The sequence below is a fragment of the Microcaecilia unicolor genome, chromosome 11 (genome assembly GCF_901765095.1).
Source record: "Microcaecilia unicolor chromosome 11, aMicUni1.1, whole genome shotgun sequence".
Classification (NCBI taxonomy): domain Eukaryota; kingdom Metazoa; phylum Chordata; class Amphibia; order Gymnophiona; family Siphonopidae; genus Microcaecilia; species Microcaecilia unicolor.
The window spans coordinates 178280021-178303830 of record NC_044041.1 but is presented as its reverse complement, the minus strand read 5'-3'; the positions used below and the strand labels follow the sequence as shown (position 1 = coordinate 178303830).

Below are 23810 nucleotides of genomic sequence, written 5' to 3'. Positions count from 1 at the left end.
GATGGGAGGGCAGGGCCCAGGGAGAGAGGGGAATTGCTGGATATGGATGAATGGAGGGTGCAGGGGAGAGAGGAACATGGATGGATGGGAGGACTGGGCCCAGGGAGAGAGGAGAAATTGCTGGACGGAGAGGGGAGGGAAGAGAGAGGAAGGAGATGAGATGAGGGAAAAGGAAAAGAGGAGAAAAACTGCACATGGATGGAGAAAATAGGCAGAAGCTGGATCCACTGGACAGTCAAGTCTGCAGAGGACCCAGCTTTTACTTACAGATGTAGGACAAGAAACAAAGAAGAAAGGCAGAAAGTAAGGAATAAATGGAAAGGAAGCCCTGGAAATGGAATTAAGAGGACAGATAGCAGCAGAATCAGATACTGGGCCAGCATGATCAGAAAAACAAAGTCACCAGACAACAAAGGTAGAAAAGATCATTTTATTTTCATTATAGTGTTTGGAACATGTCCACTTTGAGAATCAGGTGCTCAACATTAAACGTTTATATTTATTTACTTATTTATGGCATTTTATCCCACATTAAACATGAATTAGGGTGTTTTGTGGCTGTACATGAGAATTGTGATATTATGATCCCTTGTTTCATACTGTTGACGGTCTGCATTTTCCGCATGGGTGGTATATTGGTGTATTAGGTTCTGCCCAGTGTAATATTTATGGTACAGTAAGGTTCTGAGTGTGTTTTTGCACAAAGTTGTGCATAGTGTTTTGCAGTTGAGCGATTGTGGTTAGTATATGCTTTGAGCAACCTCTTTGTTCTTTGACATATGATACATATCTAATATCTAAATTTTAATAAAAGGTATTAATTGTGGCTTTTATTTTTATTTTTTTTTCTGTGTGTTTTCAGACAATTATGGATTTAAGCTCCACCCTGGCCCTACCCCTAACCCCGCCCCCTTTAGCCTCCCCAAACAGTTGGGCCACCAAGGCCTGGCTATGCTGTCTGTCCTTCCTTTATCCTATATTGATCCTGTCTGTTTGTCCTGATTTAGATTGTAAGCTCTTTTGAGCAGGGACTGTCTTCTTCATGTTCAATTGTAAAGCGCTGCGTACGACCGGTAGCGCTACAGAAGTGATTTATAGTAGTAGTAGAGAGGCAGGTATTGGCTTAGAGTGTCCCAGTGAAAAGCAGACCATCCTAATTCCAGCTCCCATCAGCTGTTGCTCTCCACCATGTTGGTCCCTGTGGCTGGCACCACTCCTCCACACGTTCCAGAACCCCCTCCTCGCTCGGGATCCCATATAATCTAGTTGGCAGCTCGGATCCTTCCCCGGTTTCCAAGGGAGAAGCAGGACTACCTTAAAAGAACAAGCAAAGCTCTGCCCCCAAGCTCTAGGATTGGTGGATTCTGGTTGTCTATCACTCACTGATTCCTCCCCCCTCCCAGCAATGTAATTGAGTAAAGTTTAATCCCGGACAGCGGGTGTGAGAGGGAACAGGCTGAGGAGCTGGACTTGGCACTGTCCAGAGAGCACAGCAGTGTGTAACATGGGGTCTCAAGGCTCCCACCATGCTTCTAAAATCCCAGAAATTGAAGCAATCAAGAAGGAGACAGGCTGTGAGTATGCGCCTTATTTTCCGGATAAAATCGGAAGAGGTGCCAGCCTTAATTTCTGTTAAGTAAAGGGGGAGTAGTCAGGAATGCGGGGAATGTGCACGCAAACGTAAATATGGGGGATCGTCTACAGCTGCCTGGGTGGGGGGTTGCGAGAGAGCAGATGTTTGGCTTGCAAACATCTGGTGAATTTGCTCTCCTGCAGTGTCCCTCTGCATAAGGCACTGCTCTGCCCCGGCTCACAGCCAACAAAATCCTAACAAAACTTCCGTTTTCTTATGCCAGGCTGCCAGCCCTCATATCTCCCGAGGGCTGGTGCAGGGGTTAAGGAGGAATCTTCAGCTTTATGCAGCCCCCACCTCGCTTATTGGTCAGGCCCCCTAAACCTCCCTCTCCCCAGAGATTTTTGATAATAAAACTGAACAATCATGATTAGCCCAGCCAGTCATGTTTTCAGGATAGCCACAATAAATATTCATAAGAGAAACTGTATGCAAATCTTTCTCATACATATTTATTGTGGCTATCCTGAAAACCTGACTGACTGGGGTGGTTCCAGCGCCAGGTTTGGGGACCACTGCCCTAACACCACCCCACCCCGAACAAGTATAATAGGACATCGTACTTTTTTAAATATAAAACTCTGTTTTGTGTGGTCCCGTGTATGGAGATAATAGACAGTTGCCATAATTTTATATATATTTCAGAAATTGCCCACTGTAAAACTATGTGCTAATTGTTCTTTTGAACTGTGTGTGGCTGTTAGGACCTACTACTATTATTTAGCATTTCTATAGCGCTACAAGGAGCTTACAGTCTAATAGACAAAAAATAAATCAAATCAATTAATGTGTACAGGAAGGAGGAGAGGAGGGTAGGTGGAGGCGAGTGGTTACAAGTGGTTAGGAGTCAAAAGCAATGTTAAAGAGGTGGGCTTTCAGTCTAGATTTAAAGGTGGCCAAGGATGGGGCAAGATGTAGGGGCTCAGGAAGTTTATTCCAGGCGTAGGGTGCAGCGAGACAGAAGGCGCAAAGTCTGGAGTTGGCAGTAGTGGAGAAGGGAACAGATAAGAAGGATTTATCCATGGAGCGGAGTGCACAGGAAGGGGTGTAGGGAAGGACGAGTGTGGAGAGATACTGGGGAGCAGCAGAGTGAATACATTTATAGGTTAGTAGAAGAAGTTTGAACAGGATGTGAAAATGGATAGGGAGCCAGTGAAGCGACTTGAGGAGAGGGGTAGTATGAGTAAAGCGACCCTGGCGAAAGACGAGACGGGCAGCAGAGTTTTGAACCGATTGGAGAGGGGAGAGGTGACTAAGTGGGAGGCCAGCAAGAAGCAGATTGCAGTAGTCTAAACGAGAGGTGGCAAGGGTGTGGATGAGGGTTTTGGTAGAGTGCTCGGAAAGAAAGGGGCGGATTTTACGGATGTTGTAAAGAAAGAAACTGACAGGTCTTGGCGATCTGCTGGATATGAGCAGAGAAGGAGAGAGAAGAGTCAAAGATGACCCCAAGGTTTCGAGCTGAGGAGACAGGGAGAATGAGAGAGCCATCAACAGAAATAGAAAACGGGGGAAGTGGGGAGGTGGGTTTGGGGGGGGGGGGGGAAATGAGAAGCTCGGTTTTGGTCATGTTTAATTTCAGGTGGCGTTGAGACATCCAGACAGCAATGTCAGACAAGCACCTATTGTTTTTGCTTTGATTGCACCTGCTGTTGGCTACCCAAGGCAACTGCCTGGTCTGCCTAATGGTTAAACCAGCCCTGCATCTCCACACAACTGTTGACTAATGCAATAGAATCAGTCATGGCAGCTCCATCTGGACTTGATTCCTGAGAGGTGAAGCCAGGTGACAGTGCATGCAAAGTTTCATCCACAGCAGCCATTTGATGGCATTTTTCAGGCTCTGGTGGAAGTTGGAAGAAGCTCAGCCTAGTCACCATTGTTTCAGAATTAGGGACCTTGGGGCTCTTTTTCAAAGCCCTTAGACTTACAAAATTACATGGTAACCTATGGAATTTTGTAAGTCTTTGAAAATATGCCTCCAGGTATCAAAAGTCTTCCTCCCTCCTTTTCAGCCTTGCAGCCTGTGATGTTACAACCCATAAGTACATAAGTACATAAGTAGTGCCATACTGGGAAAGACCAAAGGTCCATCTAGCCCAGCATCCTGTCACCGACAGTGGCCAATCCAGGTCAAGGGCACCTGGCACGCTCCCCAAACGTAAAAACATTCCAGACAAGTTGTACCTAAAAATGAGGAATTTTTCCAGTCCATTTAATAGCGGTCTATGGACTTGTCCTTTAGGAATCTATCTAACCCCTTTTTAAACTCCGTCAAGCTAACCGCCCGTACCACGTTCTCCGGCAATGAATTCCAGAGTCTAATTACACGTTGGGTGAAGAAAAATTTTCTCCGATTCGTTTTAAATTTACCACACTGTAGCTTCAACTCATGCCCTCTAGTCCTAGTATTTTTGGATAGCGTGAACAGTCGCTTCACCTCCACCCGATCCATTCCACTCATTATTTTATACACTTCTATCATATCTCCCCTCAGCCGTCTCTTCTCCAAGCTGAAAAGCCCTAGCCTTCTCAGCCTCTCTTCATAGGAAAGTCGTCCCATCCCCACTATCATTTTCGTCGCCCTTCGCTGTACCTTTTCCAATTCTACTATATCTTTTTTGAGATACGGAGACCAGTACTGAACACAATACTCCAGGTGCGGTCGCACCATGGAGCGATACAACGGCATTATAACATCCGCACACCTGGACTCCATACCCTTCTTAATAACACCCAACATTCTATTCGCTTTCCTAGCCGCAGCAGCACACTGAGCAGAAGGTTTCAGCGTATCATCGACGACGACACCCAGATCCCTTTCTTGATCCGTAACTCCTAACGCGGAACCTTGCAAGACGTAGCTATAATTCGGGTTCCTCTTACCCACATGCATCACTTTGCACTTGTCAACATTGAACTTCATCTGCCACTTGCACGCCCATTCTCCCAGTCTCGCAAGGTCCTCCTGTAATCGTTCACATTCCTCCTGCGACTTGACGACCCTGAATAATTTTGTGTCATCGGCGAATTTAATTACCTCACTAGTTATTCCCATCTCTAGGTCATTTATAAATACATTAAAAAGCAACGGACCCAGCACAGACCCCTGCGGGACCCCACTAACTACCCTCCTCCACTGAGAATACTGGCCACGCAATCCTACTCTCTGCTTCCTATCTTTCAACCAGTTCTTAATCCATAATAATACCCTACCTCCGATTCCATGACTCTGCAATTTCTTCAGGAGTCTTTCGTGCGGCACTTTGTCAAACGCCTTCTGAAAATCCAGATATACAATATCAACCGGCTCCCCATTGTCCACATGTTTGCTTACCCCCTCAAAAAAATGCATTAGATTGGTGAGGCAAGGTGACATCCCAAGACAGCAGGCTAGAAATCATAACAGACGCACTGAGGCAGCTTGCCCCTGCAAGTGGATATAAAACACCCATGAGGCAAAGAAATAAATACATGTAAGAAATACCAAGAACCAGTCTACCGTAGCCGGTGAGGCACTGGCAGCGACATCAGAAACTGGGGATTTTGGCACTCTTTATGGCTGGCGCCCTGAGCCAATTCCTCACCTGGTCCAATGGTGACTGGCCCTTGGTATGTCTTACATGTATTTATTTCTTTGCCTTATGTGTGTTCAACCAAGCCTTTAATGGGAGAAGTAACTAACTTGTTAGTCTCACTCACACACACAAGGAGTGACTCGGGCTGCACATACTGCAGCGGGACGTGTTTATCCACTCCTCCATTTGCAACTTTCTTCAAATCAGTCACCTTACGTTCTATTTCTTCCTACTTTCTTACCCATCTATATGTTAACAGCTTTGCCTTACCCTTCACTACCAATTATAATGTTCTAGTACATATTGTGTTGTCATTGCAAGTAGTATACCATGCCATACTTTGTACTGTTGTTCCAATATTTTTACTGCTCTAATTGCCTATTGCTCATGTTTGATCTATTCTTACTGTACACCGCCTTGAGTGAACACCTTCAAAAAGGCAGTAAATAAATCCTAATAAATAAATTAATAATAAATATATCCATTTGAAGAGACAACCTGCCTCAGTGCTTCTGTTATGACTTACATAGTAACATAGTAGATGACGGCAGAAAAAGACCTGCACGGTCCATCCAGTCTGCCCAACAAGATAACTCATATTTGCTGCTTTTTGTGTATACCCTACTTTGATTTGTACCTGTGCTCTTCAGGGCACAGACCGTATAAGTCTGCCCAGCACTATCCTCACCTCCCCACCACCAGCCCTGCCTCCCAACCACCGGCTCTGGCACAGACCGTACAAGTCTGCCAGCACTATCCCCACCTCCCAACCACCAGCCCCTTCTCCCAACCACCGGCTCTGGCACAGACCGTATAAGTCTGCCCAGCACTATCCTCACCTTCCAACCACCAGCCCTGCCTCCCAACCACCGGCTCTGGCACAGACCGTACAAGTCTGCCAGCACTATCCCCGCCTCCCAACCACCAGCCCTGCCTCCCAATCACCAGCCCCACCTCCCAACCACCAGCTCTGGCACAGACCGTACAAGTCTGCCAGCACTATCCCCGCCTCCCAACCACCAGCCCCGCCTCCCAATCACCAGCCCCGCCTCCCAATCACCAACCCCACCTCCCAACCACCAGCTCTGGCACAGACCGTACAAGTCTGCCAGCACTATCCCCGCCTCCCAACCACCAGTCCCGCTTCCCAATCACCAGCCCCACCTCCCAACCACCGGCTCTGGCACAGGCACAGACCGTATAAGTCTGCCCCGCACTATCCCCGCCTCCCGATCTTGACTAAGCTCCTGAGGATCCATTCCAAGACTTCTATCTTGCTGCCTCTGTCTCCACATACCATCCATCACACATCCCTACAATAATCTTTTGTCTCATCATAATTACACTAACAGTTTCTGCTTTTGTCACACCTAAAATGTAAACCACAATGAACCCTGAAAAGGGATATTAGTATGTACAAGATTTGATTTGATAGTCAGTGGCGCTGAATGAATAGTTGGGAGTAAGACCAGTGCCAGGCAGACTTCTACGGTGTGTGCCCTGAAAATGGCAAGGACAGATCAAGATTATATATGTTTATCGTATTAGACAGACTGGATGGACTGTGCTGTCATCTACTATATTACTTTGAGGCAGTTCTATGAAAGTTACCCAAATTTGTGCGGATAAATGCTGAGTACTGAGAACAAATTCTATAATGGCATCGGACACCCAAATTCGGTTACAGAAAACAGCGTAAACTGGCATTTGGGTGCCACCATTTAGCACTTATGCCCTGTAAAAGGCAGGCATAAATGTGGCGTTTAGCACATCCTATATAATTTGCACCTCCGTCTGGATGCCTGGGTTCGTAACACACTTCCCATTGGTCCGCCCTGGCGATGATGTCAGAGGGCAGATCAGTGAGAGGGAAGGGAAGCCAGCACCAGCCAGCCACAGAACATTGGAGGTGAGTAGAGAATCACCCCCTCTCCTCCTCCCCCCTCTCCTCCGAGCTCCATGCCCCCCTACCTCCCTCCCTCCCCTCCGAGTTACAGGCCCCCTCCCCTTCGAGTTGCAGGACGCACCCCCTCCGAGTGCAAGCACGACCTTTCCTCTGGCAGCCCCTCGCCTTCCTGCGTGCCAGCTGTAATTTAAAAATTCTTACCTCAGGGTCCAGCGTCAGCAGTGAAAGCGAGCGGCGCTTCAGACTGCCGTCCCGCGGGACCAGAGGCAGAGCTGAGACAGATGGGAAGGCAGTCTGAAGCGCCGCTCACCTTCACTGCTGACACTGGACCCCGAGGTAAGAATTTTTAAATTACAGCCGGCACTTAGGAAGGTGAGGGGCTGCCGGAGGAAAGGTCATGCTTGCACTCGGAGGGGAGGGAGAGAGAGGGTGGGAGGCGCGGGGGTCTGGAACTCAGAGGAGAGGGGGGCGTGTAACTCGGAGGGGAGGGAGGGAGGGGGTCCAGGAACTCAAAGGGGAAGGGTGGGAGGGGGTCCTGGAACTTGAAGAGGAGGGGTGCCTGGAACTCGGAGGAGAGGGAGGGAGGGGGCAAGGAAATCTGAGGGGAGGGGGGCTGGAACTTGGAGGAGAGAGGGAGGTAGGGAGGGAGGCGTGGAACCTTGCTAGCGCCCATTTCTTTCTGTCGGAAACGGGCCTCTTTTACTAGCAATTTATACTACGCACATAAGTATGGGACCCGTGCGTATGTCTCCCCCTATGAAAATGCCCCTTTGCAGGTCTGCACCTTGTGCCCAGTGCACTCACCTTCAAGAATACCACTGAGTGTGCACAGTGCATTTACACTTGTAAATGTTACTTTCACACATGTAAGCACTAAGATTATAGAATGAGAGGGACAGTGCAGAGACTGCCGTTACTCATTGAGTTTTAAGCCTAAACTAAACATCAATCTTATCAGGACAGCAGCTGAATATTGTTGCTAGCTAGATAAGGGTAGAGCAAGGGCTGAAAAATTAACTGTACAGTGGGATTTTCAGCCCAACTTTATCCATATAGTTGCTGAAAATATCCAGCAGAATTGTATGTTTATCAGTCACCAGTGAATGAGTAACTCCTTATGAATTTGACCCAAAGATAATCATTTCATGATGCCTAATTTCCATTTCTGGCATATGGAAATAAAGGTTACCTCAAAAATAAGCTGAATCATTTCTTGGCTAACTTTTGGAGCTTTTTTCAGGCCCTGCCTGATGTGAATTATAGGAATTTCTGTGCAATAGGTACATTGTTCAATATAGACAATGGTTTTTCCTATAGGAAACTAGGGAGCAAATGAAATCAGCTGACCATAGGCATCAACCAATAGCAGGGCAGCTTTATAAATGCTTAGGCAAAAAATGATTTCCCAATGTACCCTTATCTACTTCAGATTTCAACTGAGCTGAGCTGCCCTAGATGAAATAGAGAGGAAGAGATTCTAAGTGTTGGAAACATCGAGGACACACAAAAGCTTTGAACCAGAGGCCACTAAGTTCTGTACTGTGTGAGGACATTTGAATGAAATAACACTTAAAAAATTATTAAGTTATTAGGGGAGGAAGGAACAGACACATATATTGAAGCTAGTCTTGAGCGTGACTGTGACAATGCATTTTTGTTTATTGTTTGCAAAACAATCAACTACTTGTACCTTAACTACAATCGTCTCTCAGTTATCCTTCTTGTACCAGTCCAACGTGAAAACTCATTTTTTTTCCAAATACCATATGCATGTAAAGATATTTACGTCGATTAAGATTCTACATCTCTCAAATCATTTCTATTTAACCTTAGTTTCAACTATTCTTATCTTTATTAGGTATCTTTACCATTCAAAGATTACCCCTCTCTACCCTTGGGTTTTCCTTCACCACCACCCTCTACCTTATGAATTCTTCTTCTTCCCCCATACTTGCCTCCCCAGCCAATCCCTCTGCTTAACCTATCATTCCTGAAAAGGTCCTCTCACTGCCTAGAATTTTTACTTTGGAGCAAAACCACTTCGTTCTGATTGGTCATCAGTGAAACATTAAAGAAATGATCTTTCATCATTGATGAAAGAATCATTATTAGCAACTCCGTGGTTGAAGGAAAGGCTGCAAAATCTGGCCCCTCCCGCTGAATTAGCCAGATCATGTGGAGTTACCAGGGGGAATGGGGATTGGGTCGGGGAGGGGGGCAGGTTGGGCAGGGTTCACGTTTATAAAACCTTCCCCTAATGCTGAAGGAGCCAACAGCAGCTGCATGGTTCACAATAACAGTCAGGTGCCAGGCAGGCAAATGCAGCCCAAAGCACCTTTCTACTCCTCCCCCAAGCCCAATCAGGGCAGGAGAGGAAGGCATGGGGATGGATTTTAATGTGTGAAAAAAAAGGTTCAAAGGGACAGGTGTATGAGTGTCTATAATAGTACCTGGTTAGCAGGCAGTGGAAGGCACCTGAGACAAGAAGTGAGAGGGCCAGGGAGTGTGGAAGGGGGTCGGGGAAGAGAGGCTGAGGATTAGGAAGAGGCGGAATAGGGCTGGAGCCAGGAGATACACCTCCATCCCCTCTTCCATCTCAAATCTGCATCTCCCCCTATCTCCAATCCTCCCTCCGTTTCCTTTCTCCATTTCTGAGATCACCTCTTTCTCCTCCACATCCTTAACCTGAGGTCCTGCACCCTATAAACTACAAAAAGAACGAAATTAGGTACATGCACAAAGCAAGCAACTAAATTTGCATTATTTACTATGCAAAACCCTTCAAATTTATATTAATGTGAATTGCAGTAGAAACTTTCCCACAGAATCAGCCCCTAAGAAAATTAGGCCTCATCTATCTTGCATTATCCCCCCACTCCAGTGCACCCTGTTTGATTTGGGGAATTTTATTTGCAGAGTTAACAGTTAAATGCTTCTCTTGTTCGCAGTTTCTCAGGCCAACATTGTCCGCCTGCACCATCGCTTCAGAGCACTAGACAAAGAAGACAAAGGCTACCTTAGGTAAGGTTGCTCTGAGGGACAATCAGAAAAGGCGGCTGAGGGGTGATGATAGAGGTCTACAAAATAATGAGCGGGATAGAGCAGACAGATGTGAAGCGTTTGTTTACGCTTTCTAACAATAGTAGAACCAGGGGACACAAGATGAAATTAGAATGTGGTAGGTTTAAAACAAATCAGAGAAAGCTTTTCTTTACTCAGCGCGTGGTTAGACTCTGGAACTCATTGCCGGAGAAGGTAGTGACGGCAGCTGGCCTTGCTGAGTTTAAAAGGGGTCTGGACAGATTCCTGAACGAAAAGTCCATTGATCGTTATTAAATTCTGGGTTTTTGCCAGGTTCTTGGGGCCTGGATTGGTCGCTGTCGGAGACAGAGTGCTGGGCTTGATGGACCTTTGGTCTTTTCCCAGCGTGGCAGTACTTATGTACTAGTGTAACCCCACCCCCTCCAGTACCCTGCTCCCTTCCCCATATGTTAGCCCTGCCCTGCCCTACCCTACCCTTGTGATAGCATATCAGCTTTGATAAATGAGAAAATCAATCTCCAACACTCTGGCCTCTATCTCTGGCAACATACCCTAATGAGTGGTGACTAAGTTACGATGCCCAGCCAACAAGAATATATTGGGGACAAGCAAGTTAAAACGTCATTGATTTGATTTACTGCTTTTCTGTGTAGAACCAAAGGAAATTACATCTAATCTACAGGTGCTTTCTCTGTTCCTAGTGGGCTCGCAATCTAAGTTTTGTACCTGAGACAATGGAGGTTTAAGTGACTTCTCCAGGGTCACAAGGAGCCACAGTGGGAAATGAACCCGGTTCCCCAGGTTCTCAGGCCACTGCACTAACCATTAGGCTACTCCTCCTGTATTTAAGTGAGATAGCTCTGGGCGCATATAAATTAGGTTATATTTTTGGTACATGCTAAACACCTAAAGTTTCATCTAACTATAAGAATATAGGAGTCAATTTTGAAAGACTTAGTTCTTCTACCTGTATAGAAGATGGCTAACTCACATAATAGAATTTAACTTGGAATTTATATCCCGCACCATAACCAAAATAAGAACTTCAGTAAGGCATATGCGGGTTAAGTGGGATTCAGTAAAATTCCATAATATGCAAACTTGTTTTACATGAAGAGCCATTTTAGAGCTGTGTATAATATGTGCTCACCAACCTTACATTTTCAACAGATGCACACTTAGGGGCCGACGCTCAGAACTTCCACGCTAAAGGCAACCGCGCATACCACAGGAACAGTGCAGAAAACTAGCTCAGCAATGATCAAAGGAAACAGTATTCAAATTATATGCATGTAAAAAGCTAAAGCAAGGGGGAGAATGTGCTTAGCGCATTTGCAGAATTTTATTTATTGATTGATTGGAATTTATTAACCACCTTTATGAAGAGATTCACCCAAGGCGGTGTACAGCAGGCACAGTTTAACATAAAACTTACAATTTTGTTAACAGCATAACAATAGTAAAATAACCAAGAATAAACATAAATACAATAAATGAGGTAAAGTTGAAAACAGTAAATTGAAACCTAATAATAGAACTACCGTGAAACAGTATCAAAAATATACACATTTAACAACATTGGAATTCAAATATCAGACATAATGCAACGTTAGCATAACACTAATGATACACTTAATAAGCATGCATTAGAACGTTAAACTAATATAGATATGATGCTAAATAGTTTCTACAATACAGCCTACCATATAGCTGAGGGACCAAGTGCAGATATATGATAGGAACAAGATATGTGGTACAGAGTCAGCTGGGATAAGTTAAGTGCAATATATTGAACTGGATAAAGATAGGACTGTGTTTTAGATGGTCCCATTTATTCAGTTAACCTATACGGTTAAGTGCTGAATTGCACGGTATGTGCAGTTCTTGTGCATATGCGCCAAGCAAACCTGAAAGTGAAGCCCATATTGGCACCACTCCTCTGCACCTTTAAATATAAGCTTTTCAGTTTTTCTTTACTTGGAAGGTTTACATGTAAGCGCAGAAAACAGGCACCACTGTGTGCTTTTCACTTTCAGGTTTGCTCGGACTTGTGCACATTTCTTTCTCCAGTACTGGAGCTTACAGACTTGCACGAGCTTTCTTCCACTTGTAAAAGAAATCAGATTTTAAATTGGAAAAAAAAAATCAAAAGAAATCCACTCTTCAAAACCCCCTGTGTCAGCTCCGAGGAGCAGTAAGAGCAGAGTTTGTTTTGTGCCCTGTGAGCACAGATTAATATGCCAGGGGCCGTAGCCAGATTTTGGGTGGGCCTAGGCAAGAAGTGGGTGGCCACCAAGCATTCTCCCCCTCCCACCAAAAAAAATATCTCAGCTGGTGGGAAAATGCTTCTCTCCACTTTGGCAGTCTGCAGCAGGCATGTGCTGAAAACTGAGCATGCGCAGGTGCCAGAATCGTGGAGAGCAGCGTTTTTGTTACCATCAGGGGGACGTTTTCAGCTGGCGGAGCTTGGGATCCCCACTAGCTACTGCTAAACATGTGCTACTGTTGGGTGGGCCTGAACCCTAAGTGGGTGGGCCCCAACCCACCTAGGCCCACCTGTAGCTACGCCACTGTTAATATGCATGCTATTCCAGAACTAACTGGCCTTAACACTACTACTACTACTACTACTATTTAGCATTTCTATAGCGTATGCAGCGCTGCACAAACATAGAAGAAAGACAGTCCCTGCTCACAGAGCTTACAATCTAATAGACAAAAAATAAAGTAAGCAAATCAAATCAATTAATGTGTACAGGAAGGAAGAGAGGAGGGTAGGTGGAGGCGAGTGGTTACAAGTGGTTACGAGTCAAAAGCAATGTCAAAGAGGTGGGCTTTCAGTCTAGATTTAAAGGTGGCCAAGGATGGGGCAAGACGTAGGGGCTCAGGAAGTTTATTCCAGGCGTAGGGTGCAGTGAGACAGAAGGCGCGAAGTCTGGAGTTGGCAGTAGTGGAGAGGGAACAGATAAGAAGGATTTATCCATGGAGCGGAGTGCACGGGAAGGGGTGTAGGGAAGGACGAGTGTGGAGAGATACTGGGGAGCAGCAGAGTGAGTACATTTATAGGTTAGTAGAAGAAGTTTGAACAGGATGCGAAAACGGATAGGGAGCCAGTGAAGGGTCTTGAGGAGAGGGGTAGTATGAGTAAAGCGACCCTGGTGGAAGACGAGACAGGCAGCAGAGTTTTGAACCGACTGGAGAGGGGAGAGGTGACTAAGTGGGAGGCCAGCAAAAAGCAGATTGCAGTAGTCTAAACGAGAGGTGACAAGGGTGTGGATGAAGGTTTTGGTAGAGTGCTCGGAAAGAAAGGGGCGGATTTTACGGATGTTGTAAAGAAAGAAACGACAGGTCTTGGCGATCTGCTGGATATGATCAGAGAAGGAGAGAGAAGTCAAAGATGACCCCAAGGTTTCGAGCTGAGGAGACAGGGAGAATGAGAGAGCCATCAACAGAAAACGGGGGGGAGTGGGGAGGTGGGTTTGGAGTATGTTTTGAGAATCAGCCTCTTAGACATTTCTTCCCTAAACATAAGTCTGATTTTCAAAACTGTACATGGAGGGGGGAGGGGGTCTGCTGTTTTGAAAATCACCTTGATCATTCCTAACAAGCTGTATCATCCTTTCCAGCAAAGAGAATTTCCTCTGCATTGGAGAGCTGGCTGTTAACCCTTTGTGTGACAGGATCATCAATGCATTCTTTGAGAACAGGTCAGCCTGAACTTTGTTTTTAAAATCATATGGTTGGTGATGGGGTGACACACAAAATGGGGGGGGGGGGGGGGGGGGGAGACAAATCAAGAGATATCTGTATCTAGGACTCAGTAGCCCAGAAGCCTAGCTGGTCAGATTGGTTGGCTGACGGCTGGGAAATCTCTTCAGCAGGAAAAGTACAGGTAGGGAATAACTGAGCAGAGTGAGTGAGCTGAATGATCTTTTTCTACTGATATCTACTGTGCATGCAATGTACGAAGCAAATGGGAAGGCTTCAGTGCTGCAGCAGGTGTCGTAATTAACTACCCTGTACTGTCCACTGGTGATCAGGAGGACTCCGCTGTTTACTGTAGCAGATGCACCAGGCTGAGCCGGAGACCTTCGCCGTCTTCTTCCCCACCACCTTTCAGCTTTTGTGTATGTAATAATTGTTCCGTCTTTCTCTCCTGCCAGTGATTCTTTGGATTTTCGATCCTTCATTCACATCCTGGCTCATTTTCGCCCGATTGAAGAAGATAAACCAAAAGACCCCAGCTCTCAGGAGCCTATTAACAGCCGGAGAAACAAACTGAAATGTGAGTGGTGAGAAAATCAGGGCACGAAGTGTTGCAGATAGCCAGGGCGGAGCCATTGGTAGCAGCAGTAGACTGTGGAATCCAAGATTGTGGAAGGTTTACTGTGGATGGGTTTAGTGACAGATTCTAACAAAGACCTGTTTGGGACAATTTATTTATTATTTATTTAGATTTTGCTCACACCTTTTTCAGTAGTAGCTCAAGGTGAGTTATGTTCAGGTACTCTGGATATTTCTCTGTCCCAGGAGGGCTCACAATCTAAGTTTGTACCTGAGGCAATGGAGGGTTAAGTGACTTGCCCAAGATCACAAGGAACAACAATGGGATTTGAGCTGGCCACCTCTGGATTGCAAGACTGGTGCTCTAACCGCTAGGCCACTCCTCCACCCCAAAGAATTTTGTTACTCTTTGGGGTTCTATATGGAATGTTGCTACACTTTGAAATTCTGCATGGAATCTTGTTATTCTTTAGAATTCTAGAATCTTTTATTTATTTAGATTTTGCTCACACCTTTTTCAGTAGTAGCTCAAGGTGAGTTACATTCAGGTACTCTGGATATTTCTCAGTCCCAGGACAATAACACCTGTCATATTAAAGCAGACGCGCCCCCCCCCCCCCCCACCCAAAAAAAAAAAAGTCAGTGGTGATTGTCTACTGGCCTGAATCCATTTGGTGCCAACTTGGATCATTTTTGAACTTTTTTTGGGAAGGCAGAAGTTGCCACTGGCCCCAGTCTGGTTCTTTTTATTATCCTATATAATTCTCACCTCCAACGTTCTATGCTTGGGACCTGTGGCTCCCTGGCTGCAAGTGGTCTGCGAGGCAGACACGCACGGACGTCACTGACGTCAACACAGCTGATTCCAAGGCAAGAGGAGGAGTGCGCGTGTTTCCCTACTCCTCCTACTGCCTCGGAATCAGCTGTCACCCCCCCCCCCCCCCCCCCCCCCCGCGCTACGGCCCCCTCGAAACCCACCCCTCCCGCGAACCTGTCGATCCCCCCCCGGAACGCCGAAAACCACACACCCCCCTCCCGCCGCTGTTGTGCACTACCTTCGGGTGGGTTCCTCAATCATCTTCTCAGAAAGTTTAACTCCGTGCGTCTGAAGTCAGACGCAAGCAAAGGAACTTCCAGACAAGATGATTGAAGAACCTACGGGAAGGGAAGAACAACACGGCGGCGGTGGCGGCAGTTTTCGCTCGCACGGGGGGGGGGGGGGGAACGACAGGTTCGCGGAAGGGGGGGGAATTGCCTGCCTAAGGCCCGTTTCCTTGCCTACAGAAACGGGCCTTTTTTACTAGTTATTATAGAAAACTACCACTGAGAACAGTGTTTGTCCACTGCTGTTTTATGCAGCTAGTTGACAAAGATATACAAAGAACACAGAGGGAGTTGCCCCATTTTGACAGACATTGAGGTTGATGTGCTAAAATTAGAGAGCGACACAGGGACAAACCCCGTCCCAATGGGTTCTGTCTCCATCCCCACCCCATCCCCGCAGGCCCTGTCCCTGCAGGTTCTGATCCATCCGTGCCCCATCCTCGTGGACTCTGTCCTCATCTGCAGAAGCCTTGAACACTTATGATTTTATATTTAAATCTTTTTATTAAAGTACATAAAGGAACAATATGTTGTGCAACTGTTGCTTATAAATCACAAATAGAAAACAATAATAAAAACAAGCAACTTGTCTTCTTAGATGTGCTGGGTAGCAGGAATGTACAGGATCCCCCATGCAAATTTTGCTAGTTGTGGCCAGCATGTTTGCTTGTTTTTCCAAAAAAATCTAAATATCATAGTCTGTATCACTCAAACATGAATAACGGTCCAGTTCATTAAAAAGGCTTCAAAGTAGAAAATGGCACAGGGACAAAGTTTGTCCCCGTCCCCGCAGGCTCTGTTCCCATCCCTGCAGTTACTGTGGGTTCCCTTCCCTGTGTATTCCCTAGCTAGCACACGTTCTGTGCACAATTTTCTGCATTAGTATAGAAATCCTATGCATGAGGGTTATATGAAAGGTAGGGAAGTGGGACTTGATATACCGCCTTTCTGAGGTTTTTTTAAGTAGAGGAGTGTGGTAGCCGTGTTAGTCCACTCTTAAGGTTATCAATAGATATCAAACAAAATAAAACATGGAAAAGAAAATAAGATGATACCTTTTTTATTGGACATAACTTAATACGTTTCTTGATTGGCTTTCATTTGCTTATTTCCGATCTGAGGAAGAAGGGCAACCTTCGAAAGCTAATCAAGAAATGTATTAAGTTATGTCCAATAAAAACGGTATCATCTTATTTTCTTTTCCATGTTTTATTTTGTTTGATTTCTATTGAGGTTTTTTTGCAACTACATTCAAAGTGGTTTACATATATTCAGGTACTTATTTTGTACCAGGGGCAGTGGAGGGTTAAGTGACTTGCCCAGAGTCACAAGGAGCTGCAGTGGGAATCAAACTCAGTTCCCCAGGATCAAAGTCCACTGCACTGACCACTAGGCTACTCCTCCACTAGCAACATTCCATGTAGAAGTCGGCCCTTGCAGATCAGCAATGCGGCCGCGCAGGCTTCTGTTTCTGTGAGCCTGACGTCCTGCACATACGTGCAGGACGTCAGACTCACAGAAACAGAAGCCTGCGCAGCTGCGTTGCTCTGCAAGGGCAGGCTTCCACATGGAATGTTTCTAGTGGAATAGCAACATTCCATGTAGAATCTCAAATAGGGAAATGGGACTTGATATACCGCCTTTCTGAGGTTTTTGCAACTACATTCAAAGCGGTTTACATATATTTAGGTACTTATTTTGTACCAGGGGCAATGGAGGTAATGCTTTCACCTCCATAATTCATCGATAGCAATACTAATGCACTACGTGTTCACATTTTCTGTGGATTCTCTTCTTTTACCTCAGTTGGTGAGGTGTCTTTGTAAAAAAGCTGTTTTGTTATTTCTTGTGAAATGGAAGGATGCAGTTTGCACTTATTAGTGTGATTTAAGCAACATTAATGTGATAGAATTTCTGACTGTTGAAAGGGTCCCTCCAATTGAAATTCATCGCTGCATGCAGGTTGTGGACCAGACAGGGCCGATTTTGTGTGATCAAAAATGAAGCTGACATCCCATGACAGCAGTAAAGGACATTCTGAGGATCATTCAAGGGAAATTGCCGAGACATTCGGCATGCGGTGGTGAATGTCAATTGGAGGGACTCATTCAACAGTCAGAAATTCTATCAGAGCACATTGCTTAAATCACAATCACTGTGTACTTCCAGTTCAAAAGCCCTAGAAAAACAGCCTTTTCACAGAGACACTTCTTGCCAACTGAGGTGAAGGTAGAGATTTCAAAGAACTAGTGAACACATGCCACCTGTTGATGAATTATGGAAGTGAAGGCATTATTTTTTTTTATTTAACCCTTGTACAAAGGAGTTTAGCACACAAGAAAACCATGTGCAAAGAATGGATTGCAGTAGACATTGGCACACTGCTTATTAAACCCGTGGTAATGAAAGCATTAGTTATTTATTTATTATTGCATTTGTACCCCGCGCTTTCCCACTCAAAGCAGGTTCAATGCGGCTTACATAGTAATAGGGATTACAGAATATTGATAAAGAAAATAAAAGTTAAGTATAGCAGAGTAACAAAAGAGATAGGTAGGTAGAGAAGGACAAGGGTGAAGGAAGTAGGAGAGGTATGAGCAAGGGTAGGTGAGCACTGGAAGAGGGGTGGAGGAGGCGGGAGGGGGATGGGTTACAGGATAAACATAGGGAATTGTGTTGGGTAGTTGGGTTCATAGGATTAGTTTGGGTTATTACGATAGGCTACCTATACAACCCAGATGCAAGAAGTACACATGACCCAAAGGCTCTATACAGAATTTAGCATATAGTCTGAGGTACAGTAAAAGGTTAGCTCACTAGCGTTTGCTGAGGGGTTTGTACCAGTTTTTGTTTTCTTGTGCCAGCATGAACTACCCTTTTTCTTGTTTTATTGAAGGGAAATGGGTGGACAAAAATCTCTCTATATATAAAAGGCAACACCAACGTTCTATGAAGCCTCCAGCCGGAAGTGTGAAGGGGGCGAGATATCCGGTTTCCCTATGAGTGTCTGCCCCGCCCTCTCTGTAACACAGTCAGTGAAGGAAAACAGCAGAGCAGGAAATCAAATGCTGGCTCTGTAACAGTGAAGGACTCAGAAGGGGGAGGGGAGAGAGGCCAGAGGGCAGGGACACACACACTCCCACATGCAAACAGAAGAAAACATTGCTAGCCCCCGTTTCATTTGCATCAGAAACGGGGCTTTTTTACTAGTATATATATATTTTTTAAATGCCATGGGGATGAAAAGCTGAAGTGATTCCTTTGCAAAATCTGAAGTTAGGTCGGGGAGGGGCACGGCTATGAAATGATGGTCAATACGATCACTTACAGAATACCATACCAGTACTATTTATGCACAGAATATATGTTTATAAGCGGGGCTTTTTTTGAGGGGGTTCTTGGGGGGTACTGAGTACCGGCACCTTTTCTATTGTCTGCTAAAATTGACCCATGGTCCCCAAGTTTTAATGAAAGAGTGCAGGCTCTACACACCAATTCCACCTTGTCATAGATTATGGACCCTGGTTACTAAGCCATGCTGTAGGCACACTAATGTTTTTAGCACATGCTAAAAATTAGTGCTTGCTAACACTAGAGACACCCATAGGAATATATGGGCGTCTTTAGCATTAGCACACACTAAAAATGCTAGCACGTCTTAGTGAACAGGGCCCTGGCTATTGTGGGGTGGGTCCCTTAGTGATCACCCCACCCCTGAAGGGTGGCCTGGCATTTGAGTACCGGCACCTTTTTCACTGGGAAAAAAATGCACTGTTTATAAGTAACTTCACTCTTTGATAATAAATGCATACGTCAGACCTTCAGAAGTGTCACGCGTGAGCTGTACTGCTTTCACTGAGATTCACACACCAAAGTCGTCACGAGTCTAAAGCATTTTCAGACTTTTTAAAATGTATAATTTAAAATTAATACACTTTAAAAAGCATTGAAAAGCATCTTCAATCGGACTCGTGATGACTTTGGTGTGTGAATCTAAGTGAAAGCAGTACAGCTCACGAGTGACACTTCTGAAGGTCAGATTATATGTATATATTATCTAGGGAGGGAAGTTCTTATATATAATTTGAGTCTGCCTAGATTTAACATTTTGCTTGTTTGAGACTTACATTTTCAAAATATACTACTACTACTATTTATCATTTCTATAGCGCTACTAGACGTACGCAGCGCTGTACACTTGAACATGAAGAGACAGTCCCTGCTTGACAGAGCTTACAATCTAATTAGGACAGACAAACAGGACAAATAAGGGATAAGGACAAAGAGTAGCAAGATTCTGTGCAGAACTCCAAAGAGCAGCAAGATTCCGGAATCCCAGTACTTATTTCTATAGCGCTACAACACATACACAGCACTGTACACTTCAACATGAAGAGACAGTCCCTGCTCGACAGAGCTTACAATCTAATTAGGACAGACAAATAAGGGATAAGGACAAAAAGTAGCAAGATTCCGGAATCCCACAGAGTAGTGATTCCATGCAGAACCCCAAAGAGCAGCAAGATTCCGGAATCCCAAAGACTACTACTACTAGTAGTTATCATTTCTATAGCACTACAAGACGTACGCAGCGCTGTACACTTGAACATGAAGAGACAGTCCCTGCTCGACAGAGCTTACAATCTAATTAGGACAGACAAACAAGAGATAAGGGAATATTAAGGTGAGGATGATAAAATAAGGGTTCTGAACAAGTGAATAAGGGTTAGAAGTTAAAAGCAGCATCAAAACATTTGACATTCTAAACAAATACATCTAATGCACAAAATGTATGCTCATGCAACACTCCACCTGGTGCCAGTACAATCTCTGCATAAAATACCGATTCTGTTGCTAACTCATGCCTATGGTGGCATGTTTCCATAGCAACTGGTATGCTCTCCTGCATTTATGCACACTGTCACAAAACGCCTAGCCATCCGTCTGCGGTTACTGCGTGGCCACTCAGAGGGTCTATCCCCAGCACAGCTCAGGTCTGCCTGGACCTGTCGCTTGTGCCGTACACTAGCACCCTCCTCCCACTGGCTGGGTCACAACTGCTTCTGGGCGAGTCTCCCGCTGCCAAATTATTCCCAGTGATTTCTAGGTTAGTGGAGGCCACACTCCCAGTGGTCCCTCAGTGCCCAGAAAAGCACTTACAGACCTAACACACAAACCACCATGATTATTTATCAGTCCAGACAGGCAAAATGAACAATTGTGTTTATTCTCAAACAAGTATTGAACAGTAGAACAAAAATGTGCAAACTGTAACAAGTAACTGAAAAATGGATCAATTAGAATAAACATCTATATACTGTCTAAACAGTACCTGGGAAAATCAGGACATATAATTGTTCACAGAGACTTAGCAAACAGATCTCTCTCCCTCTTCTTCAGGCTAAGACTGAAGCAACAGCCAGGACGGAGCCAGCAACAACTGCTGGGTAATTTCAAAACTCCAGGCCAATCAGAGCGCAGAACAATCAAGTTTCAAATAAAAACTGGTTACATCACTACAGGCACTTCCTATTTATCTGTGTGCCAAATAAAAGAAAGCGAAGTCAGCTCTTTGAACAGGGACTGTCTTCATGTATGGTGTACAGCACTGCGTATACCTTGTAGCGCTATAGAAGTGATAAGTAGTAGTAGTAGAAGTCAGTCCTCTGTAACAGCTTTAAGCATAAACATGCACCATCTGCTGGCCAAACAGGAGAAATACACTTCAGACATAATTAAAACAGGAAAATATCTAATACATTTTACAGGCTTAAAACACAGTTTCTTCATACACACATTTTACATACAATTTTCGTTTTTTACATGTGCATTAGAAAACTGTGCACTGAGCTTCAGTATGTCTCTAATGCACAGCTTCACTGTCTACATACCTACCCTACAAGCCTTATTAATCAGCTGAATTTAAATTCTGCTTCACTTAGTAGAGGCCTTGATCAACTTATAAAGTTTTATGTAATAAATCACCTCACAGAGCAAAGAAACTATGAAAAAGTCATGTATGGGCCTCTGTTTTCCTGGATCTTCAGTCTTCCCATGGGACTCTGTGCATGGAGTCTTCATGTGCTTTGATGATGACTTTATTTCTCCAGCTATTTAAATTAGGGTTTTTTTTTGTTTGTTTTTTCTATAAAGTTGCTTTTCAGCTGTATGATCAGGACAAAGATGGAAAGATTTCCAGGAATGAACTTTTACAGGTAAGAAGTCACACAAGTATAGTGGGGCAGGAAGTCTGTGCATGGTGGCTGGGGACAGGCAGGGCCGGTCTTAGCAAGAGCGGGGCCCTGTGCAGACCAATTTGATGGGTCCCCATCCTAGCTCCACCCCTCCGAGCTCCAGGGCCCCTCCCTCTGAGCTCCAGGGCCGCCACTCCTCCCTCTGAGCTCCAGGGCCCCCCTCCCTCCCTCCCTCCAAGTTCCAGGACCATCCCCCTTCCTCCCTGTAAGCTCCAAGGCCCCCCCCCCTCCGAGTTCCAGGGGCCTCCCGCCCTCCCTCCGAATTTTAAAAATCATCTTACCTTGTCGGGTTACAGCAGCAGTGAAAAGCGTGCGAGCTCGGCGCTTCAGGAGCCTTCCTTTCTCTCTCTCAGCTCTGGTCCCGACTCCCGTCCTCATTTCCTGTTTCCCGCAAGGGCGGGACCAGAGCTGAGAGAGGGAAGGGAAGACTCCTGAAGCGCCGAGCAGCTTGCATGCTTTTCACTGCTGCCATAACCCCGACGAGGTAACTTAGATGACTTTTTAAAATTCAGAGGGAGGGGGACTAGAACTCGGGTGGTTGGGGCGGAGGTCAGGCGTGTCGCTCGGGGGCCCACTTGAGTGCGAGGTCCTATGCGGTTGCCTCGCCCTAAGACCGGCCCTGGGGACAGGGGAATGTGAACAGATTGGAGTGGCCACTGGGGGCTCAGCACAGGTGGAGCACAAGACCAGGAAAGTATAACAGGGAATGAGACTATGTCTATCTTGGTGCACAGGTGTTACGGATGATGGTCGGTGTGCAGGTCACCAATGAGCAGCTGGAGTGTATCGCAGACAGGACCATCCAAGAGTCAGATCTGGACAATGATAACGCTATCTCCTTTGAAGAGTTTGCAAAGGTTTGATCTGTGATGCCAGTGAAACAAGCGCAAGGCACAGTGCCATTCACAGTACATAGCGATGGGTCAAAGCCATCTTCCAGTCACACAACGAAGGTTGCAGGTGTGATAGTGAAGGGATCATAGTACGATTGTTCATGCCTCAGTGTTATGGAAACTGGAGGGGGGAGGGGAATAGCCCCTCACCTCTCAATACTGGTTGAACTGAGGTACTGAGTTCCTTGTGTTTTGACATTTTGCAAACCTTGAAACCGGTTCATCCTGTGGGAGCAAGTTCTTCATCCAGCCTTCTGCATTACAGGATCTGTAAAGCAAAGATCTGCAATCATGTCCTGGAGGCACATTTTTAAGAATCTGGTTTTCAGGACAACTATAATGAATATAAGACATATAAATACCTCTGTGGCATAAATGCACAGGCACAAGGCCTCGTTCAATTGAAAGGAAACTCTGGAACGAGGGGGCATAGGATGAAGATGAAAAGGGATAGACTCAGGAGTAGTCTAAGGAAATATTTCTGTATGGAAAGTAGTGGATGTATGGAACAGTCTCCCAGTGGAGGTGGTGAAGACAAAAATTGTATCTGAATTCAAGAAAGTATGGGACAAGCACAGAGAATCTGTAATGGATAGGAAAGGTTTATAGAGCTCAGTAGTTGGTATGGATGGGCAGACTGGCTAGGCTACATGGTCTTTATCCGCCTTCATTTTCTCTGTTTCTGTGCATAAGTTAATTTGCATACCTTGGAGAGCCAGTGAATGAAAACCTCTCATGTTTGGGACCCCATCTAACTTGCAGGATGAACTTCATGTAGTTGAAGATGAGCAGCAGACAAAATGACCAAAGTTGTAAGAAATGGCAGTGTGATAAGGCCCAGCTTAAATCATGATTTTGAGGAAATTGCAGATCTTGCAATATCAGGCCTCTACATAAACAGGAGGAAATATCTCCCCCCCCCACCCCCCTCAACAAATAGATAAGCTCTGGAACTCCTTGCCAGAGAATGTGGTAACAGCAGTTAGCGTATCTGGGTTTAAAAAAGGTTTGGACAAATTTTTGGAGGAAAATTCCATAGTCTGCTGTTTCAGATAGACATAGGAAGCCATTGCTTGTCCCTGGGATCAATAGCATGAATCTTGCTACGCTTTGGGGTTC

General features: G+C 45.4%; 1 protein-coding gene across 1 annotated transcript; it reads left to right on the top strand.

Annotated features, from left to right (window-relative positions):
* Positions 1 to 1416: 1416 nt before the first annotated feature.
* Positions 1417 to 23043, top strand: LOC115480298 (calcineurin B homologous protein 2-like). Its single transcript, XM_030218882.1, has 6 exons — positions 1417 to 1574; positions 10063 to 10135; positions 13783 to 13863; positions 14320 to 14441; positions 21698 to 21759; positions 22533 to 23043. Exons 1-6 carry the CDS (start codon positions 1505 to 1507, stop codon positions 22659 to 22661), a joined length of 537 nt encoding a protein of 178 aa, XP_030074742.1. The 5' UTR covers positions 1417 to 1504; the 3' UTR covers positions 22662 to 23043.
* Positions 23044 to 23810: the final 767 nt, after the last annotated feature.